The following is a 6,955-nucleotide window of genomic DNA, read 5'->3' as shown; positions in this document are numbered from 1 at the left end:
GTAATTCTTTTGGAAACACGTCCGGGAACTCTCTCACTATAAGAAGATTTGCTAACTCATTATTCCCACTATTCAAGTCCATCACCATAGTGAGATATACCTCGCATCCTTTATTCACCATTTTTTGTGTTGTTATAGCAAAAAAAAAAAAAAAAAAACAATTTGGTATGACATTTCTCTCTCCTCTAAAAACAACCCCTCTACTCATAGGTCCACAGAAGGTAATTGTTTTTGTGAATTTATTTTGGATGAAATTTGATAAATTTCACTCAATTCTTCTCCCTCTCAAGCCCTAACATGGTTGACCACATCCTCTATTCACCATTGTCATATCCCACATCGGCGGGTGAGGGATTGGTAGTTGGTCTTATTAAGAGTGTTGGTTGCTAACTTGTCATACGCGTTTTGGGGCGTCAGGCTTAGATGTAGGCTCGCGTCACCAGGAATAAAACCGTGAGGGAGGTAAGGCCCAAAGCGGACAGTATATAGCAAGTTGGGTCGGGCTGTTACATTTGGTATAAGAGCTGACCTCATTGGCTGTCTGGTTGTGCCGACGGGGTTGTCGGGCTCCTTAAGAGGGGTGGACTGTCATATCCCACATCGACGGGTGAGGGATTGGTAACTAGCCTTATTAAGAGTGTTAGTTGCTAACTTGTCATACGCGTTTTGGGGCATCAGGCTCAGATGTAGGCTCGCTTCACCAGGAACAAAACTGTGACGCGTGCAAAGACGGGTTGGGCTGAGCCATAGTGAATAATATATGACAAGTTGGGTCGGGCTGTTATATTTGGTATCAGAGCCGACCTCACTGGCTGTCCGATTATGCCGACGGGGTCGTCGAGCTCCTTAAGGAAGTTGGATTGTCATATCCCACATTGGCGGGTGAGGGATTGGTAGTTGGCCTTACTAAGAGTGCTGGTTGCTAACTTGTCATATGTTTTTTGGGCCGTCAATCTCAGATGGGGGCTCGCGTCACCAGGAACAAAACCGTGAGGGTGGTAAGGCCCAAAGCGGACAATATATAGCAAGTTGGGCCAGGCTGTTACATCTCAAATCAATATCTAAACATTTTTAGTCCATTCATCACATTCAATACTTCACGTGATCAAATACCTTCGTAAACAAATCCATAAATATATTATTTTTTGTTTATCATTTCAATTCATATACATTAGCATCTTTTTACACTGACATTAAATGTTTGAATGCCTTCATTTTTCATTGATGATTTTTAATGTCCCACTAACTCAATTTTTCATTGATACTTTTCAATGTTTAAATGACTTCATATTTTCATTGATGAATTCCACACAACAATTCAAGCCAAGTTTAACATAGTACATACTTTTCAATGTTCAAGCTAATCCTTCCCTTTAATATATTTATAATTTTAAACAGGTAAGCTTTTGCCATCTTTTTTAAAAAAATTCTTCATTAAACATCTCACTTTACGCACTTATAATCAAAATTTTTAAATACAATCAAATCAAATCATCTTTTATATAAAGATGATACATATAGAATCTCCCTAAAACATCATAATTATTTTCTTCTTATCAAAATCAACTTATAATCAATCCCATAATTTATCCAACACATGATGTGTAATTAATTTAAACCACTCCTTAAATAAGAAATGTATATACCAAACCTTCCAAAACATAACCACAATAATCTCATACATTGTTAAATCAATTTACAATGAAAATTATACATTAAATTTATCATCATTTCATTCGATTTACATAAATTCTAGCACACAAATTCTATAATTAATTTCACATATATAACCTTCCAAAACACATCCATAATGGTTCCATATATCATAAATTAATTTACAATGATTCTAATCACAATTACATACTTAATTCATCATTATCATATATAATTTACATAATTTCCAGCACCAACTATACATCTCAAATCTTCCAAAATACACTAAAAATGGTCTAACACATCACAATTTAATTTATAAATATTCACACAATTTATCAAAGACATGGTATGTAATTAACTCAATTCATCCTTTACCTAATTAAGGAATATACAAACCCAATATTGAATCAATTTCAAATGCAAATAAAATTAATTAAGTCTTAATAATCCACCATTAATAAGTCTAAATTTATTGCTGTAAAACATCTTAAAAACTGTCTTTTACAACCAGGGACCAAATTGCAATTTTCTTGAAATTAAAGGTCAAGTTTTTTTTTTTTACAAAATTGAAGGACTAAACTAAAAATATTCTAAATCAATGACTAAACTGAATTTCATCATATTTAATCCCACAATCAGTTTTTACCAGAATTCCAGAATAAGTTTCAGGGGTCAAATCATAATTTTCCAAAGTTTTAAGGACTAAATTGTAATTTTTACAAATCAATGACCAAAATAAAATTTGATCATTTTTAACCTCAAACACATTTTTTTCTAGAATTTTCCAGCAAAGGTTTCTTCACAACTCATAAGATTACTTACAGAAAATATATTAATTAATCAAATTCAATCTCAAATAATTATTCTTAATAATCCACTCAAATCAATCAATTTAATCATTACCCATAACAATCATCAATCAATTTTAACATTAAAAAATTCAAATCTTTAGAAACCCTAATAAAATCAACATCACATTTATCATACATATCAAAACTCATTTTTACTTTAACACTTAATTCCTTTATCATCTATCTCTCAACTTTTTCTTCATTTCTTCCTCCATCTCTTTATCTTCCTCTCACTTATGGTTTTCTCTCCATAATCGGTATCTTCTTCTTAGTTTTGGTTTGACCTTATATATATTTATATATGAAAAGATTATAATGCCCCTAATCATTGATACTTATAATAATGCACACAAGGGTATGATGCCCCTAATCATTGATACTTATAATATTTAGAGAACTGATCATTCAAGACGCGAAAGTTTATTTTGACAGTGGTCAAACATGGGATAATGCAGAACTGGAAAGCCGTCGTAGAATAAAGTAGCGGACAAGCCCATCCACCGAGCACCGGCCTATTTTCTATTAACATTTGATTTTTTTATAGTAACAGGCGGAAAAAAGGGGTAAAGAGCAAACATGGGTTCCTTTGTGTTGGCATTCGGTTTTGGACTCTTAAGTCCTCAGCATGCCATGGCGTTGAGCTATTTAAGCATCATCTTTTTCTGCTTCCAAACTCACTCATCACTTCTAATACTTTGAGTTAGTTTTTGCTTCTCTTCCTCGCTTTCATTCTCCTACGAGGTAGAGATACAGCAAGAGCGAACACAATGTTGGAGATTGTGCTGGTCCTTGTAGCGTTGTTTGTCATATATTACACTCATTTGCTTATCAAATGGAAATACCCAAAAATTAATGGAGTTCCAGTTCACCTCCCTCCTGGTTCTATGGGTCTCCCTGTCATTGGAGAGACCATGCAGTTGCTTATTCCAAGCTATAACTCTATAGATATTCACCCGTTCATCAGAAAACGAATCCAAAGGTATTGTGGAAGCATTATATGTCGTTCTAATTATTGTTTAGGTACTGTTTGAGTTTGCGATAAAAAGTCTTTTTTTAAATAATAATATTTTTATTTATTTTTTTAAAATGAGTCTGATTCTATCTGGGTATTAATTTGTCGTAAATATTTTCTGAAATATATTGAATGGGCTTCGAAATAAATACTCATCGGCGTGTCCTTTCTTCGAACGGAAGTCATCACCTGAGTAAATGGTACGTACAGGAGACTGACAACATTAAACTAATCTTTCTTGTCTAAGGTATGGGCCCATTTTTCGAACAAATCTGGTTGGAAGACCGATCATAGTCACGGCAGACCCTGAAGTCAACAAGTACATCTTTTCTCAGGAAGGGAATTTAGTGGAGATGTGGTATTTGGATTCATTTGCCAAGTTGTTTGCTTTCGAGGGCGAGTCCAAGGTTACTGCGATTGGTCGTGTCCACAGATACTTGCGAGGCATTACCTTGAACCATTTTGGTGGCGAGAGCCTCAGGGAAAAGATGCTTCCTCAAATTGATGCCTCCGTAAACGATAACCTGCGCCAGTGGTCCACTCAGGGAGCTGTTGAAGTTAAATCAGCTATTTCACGGGTAACTATTGCTATTCTCACTTAGAGCTGCCATGGATATTTATATATAAAATTGTCAGTCTGTTTTTATTTTTATTATTATTATTTTTTTAATGGGATGCTAAGAATCTGTTTATTTTTATGTTTTAACTATTATTCTTGCCAATATCAGCACTTTGTGAATGGTTCGAATACAGACCTCACTCGCTGAGGGATTGTATTGTTGTTTTTGCTATTAATTAACCCGTACTATTTTTGGTGTTTTGCAGATGATTTTCAACTTCACCGCGAAGGTTGCATTTGGGTATGATCTTGAAAACTCGAAGGGGGGAGAAAATTGAAAACTTGCCCAATTTCATTAAAAGTCTCATGTCCTTTCCCTTGAACATTCCTGGCACTACATTCCACAAGTGCATGAAGGTGATTAACGAGAATTATTGTTAAGATTTGAGATTTCTTTCTTGAAATTACTAAAGTTTACCTGTTCTACTGAAGATTTTTTCCTTCTTTTTTATAATTGGGAACGCATCTCTTTCTTTATTCAGGACAAAGATAAGATGTCAAACATGGTGAGGCACATAATAAAGGAGAGATTAATTAATTCTCCGGATGAACGTCCAGGAGATTTTCTTGATCAAGCTCTTAATGATATGGCATCAGAGAAGTTCTTGACAGAGGATTTTATTGCTGAACTCTCGTTTGGGATTTTGTTTGCTGCCTTTGAATCTGTGTCCACAACACTGACGTTAGCTATCAAGTTTCTTGCGGAAAACCCTCTCGTGTTGGAAGAGTTGACGGTGCGTGTGTAGCAATACTACAGAAACAAATAAATTCTCCAAGATTCTCGTGATAGCTGATAAATTAGACAATCATTTTCCATTTATTATTTTTGAAGAACTCTAAGACCTTTTTTTTTCTTCCCTTTCCAGGCCGAAAATGAGGCAGTTCTAAAGAAAAGAGAAAATCCTGACTCCCAGCTCACATGGGAAGAATACAAAACGATGGCTTTTACGCAGAGCGTCAGTAACATAATCTCTATTGTTGAATTGATTTACCTAAACTCTGAGATATTGAAACGTTCCTCACATATATTTTTTGCATGGATGTGGTTTCTGTATGTATGCGCAGGTCGTTAACGAAACGCTTAGATTGATGAATATTCCACCTGGTTTATTGCGAAAGGCTCTGAAAGACATTAATGTCAAGGGTATGTATGCATATGCTCTCACTGCAATGAATCCTATGTTTGTAATTAATTATATTTATTCTTTGATGGAATTGATTGATCGTTTTCTGTTCACTTTTCCAGGATACACAATTCCGGCCGGGTGGACTATAATGCTTGTTACTCCTATTGTTCACTTAAATCCTGAAACATACAAGGATCCGTTAAAGTTCAATCCATGGCGCTGGAAGGTGTGCCATTTTCTATATCATGGAAACCTTGGAGATAAATATTAAGAATTAAACTTGTGAATTCTCAAGAGTTCTTAGAAATAAACCCTAAATTGCTAATATCTCTTGTTTATTTATTTGACGGGACCTGTAGGACCTCGACCAGGTTACTCTTTCCAAGTCTTTCATGCCATTCGGTGGAGGAACAAGACAGTGTGCCGGGGCAGAATTCAGTAAGGTGTACATGGCGGCCTTTCTCCATGTACTGGTGACCAAATACAGGTATATTTGACTTTTACAGTTGCCAAGGATAATTTAACAGGCTGCCATGGAGAAAATTTAAAATGCTTATGCTTATGTTTATGTTTGATGCAACAGATGGTCAAAGGTCAAAGGAGGACGCATCACCCGAAGTCCTATTTTACTATTTCCAGATGGTGTCCACATTAAGATTACATCAAAACGTGATTGAAGGGTAATAATCATCATCTGCAGGCAGCGAGGAAGAAGCAAGACAGGGAGAAAGAGGCCAACCTAGAAAGACTAGACTTCTCGAATAATTTACAGTATAGGGCGTTGGCGAGTTTAATTAATTTAAATTGTATTCCAATTAACACCGGGTGTTGTGGTGTTGATGATTTGTATCCTATGTGAATTTTTACTTTGTTCGTGTTTTTTTTGTTTTTATTTGGTAAGAGAAGTTAATTTAGTGGCCTTCCTGCCATTTCCACCTCGGATCGATTGGAAAGCCCTCTGTTTTCATCAACTCGACTCCATATGTAAAAAAGAAATAAACTCTATATTTTTAAAAGACAATTTGGCTAATTTCATGAAAAGGGTCCAGTCATGTGACCCTGCTAATACATATAATAAACAAATGAAGGTCATGAAAGAAGCCATCGCCAATAAGCGGTCGCAATTCTGAAGGATAGCAGAAAGAACCCAAATATTTATACATTAAAGAATACGCTGTTGTTTGCTGACCATATCCCTAGCCCAGCTTAAAGGAACACAAATGGTTCGTGTGTGTAAGGTTTTGTAAACCAATAATTATCAACCACACCATTGTACATGGCGTTGGAATATTATTATATAGGAAAGTTTTACAACAGAAAGGGAGAGAAATAAGGAAATAGCTGTTACAAGATATACACTATACTATAATTAGAATTAATCAATTTCTAGACACACGTTGCACAATTAACTGTAAGGCAATCAAATGGAATGATTTTCTCCTTAATGCTTGGAAGGATTCTCTCCAGAAGATGGGATTGTGTTAGCGCCAATACTCCCTCTCAAGTCAAGCGTGGTTGGTAACACGCGAAGCTTGGACCTAAAGAGCAGAAACAAAGATCTTGATGGACTTTTAGTAAAGATGTTTGCAATTTGCAAGTTGGATGGCACATGTTGAATCGTTAAGATACCATTGCAAACTAATTCACGAACAAAGTGAATATCAATGTTAATATGTCGAGATCGTTTTTG

The 6,955-nt window shown here is 35.4% G+C and overlaps 1 protein-coding gene across 1 annotated transcript; it reads left to right on the top strand.

Annotated features, from left to right (window-relative positions):
- Positions 1 to 3,249: 3,249 nt before the first annotated feature.
- On the top strand, positions 3,250 to 6,144 carry LOC118047081 (cucurbitadienol 11-hydroxylase-like). Its single transcript, XM_073407152.1, has 10 exons — positions 3,250 to 3,486; positions 3,767 to 4,097; positions 4,273 to 4,292; positions 4,369 to 4,495; positions 4,621 to 4,872; positions 5,005 to 5,094; positions 5,204 to 5,282; positions 5,385 to 5,491; positions 5,625 to 5,752; positions 5,849 to 6,144. Exons 1-10 carry the CDS (start codon positions 3,275 to 3,277, stop codon positions 5,940 to 5,942), a joined length of 1,440 nt encoding a protein of 479 aa, XP_073263253.1. The 5' UTR covers positions 3,250 to 3,274; the 3' UTR covers positions 5,943 to 6,144.
- The last annotated feature ends 811 nt before the right edge of the window (positions 6,145 to 6,955 follow it).

This window comes from Populus alba, chromosome 1, assembly GCF_005239225.2.
Source record: "Populus alba chromosome 1, ASM523922v2, whole genome shotgun sequence".
NCBI lineage: Eukaryota > Viridiplantae > Streptophyta > Magnoliopsida > Malpighiales > Salicaceae > Populus > Populus alba.
This window is presented reverse-complemented; position numbering and strand designations above follow the sequence as displayed.

Excerpts from the sequence above, each read along its gene's own strand:
- LOC118047081 (XM_073407152.1), top strand. The coding sequence starts at position 3,275 with ATGTTGGAGATTGTGCTGGTCCTTGTAGCGTTGTTTGTCATATATTAC. Across the intron at positions 4,873-5,004 it reads TCGTGTTGGAAGAGTTGACG|GCCGAAAATGAGGCAGTTCT; the intron begins GTGCGTGTGTAG and ends TTCCCTTTCCAG. Across the intron at positions 5,492-5,624 it reads TCAATCCATGGCGCTGGAAG|GACCTCGACCAGGTTACTCT; the intron begins GTGTGCCATTTT and ends CGGGACCTGTAG.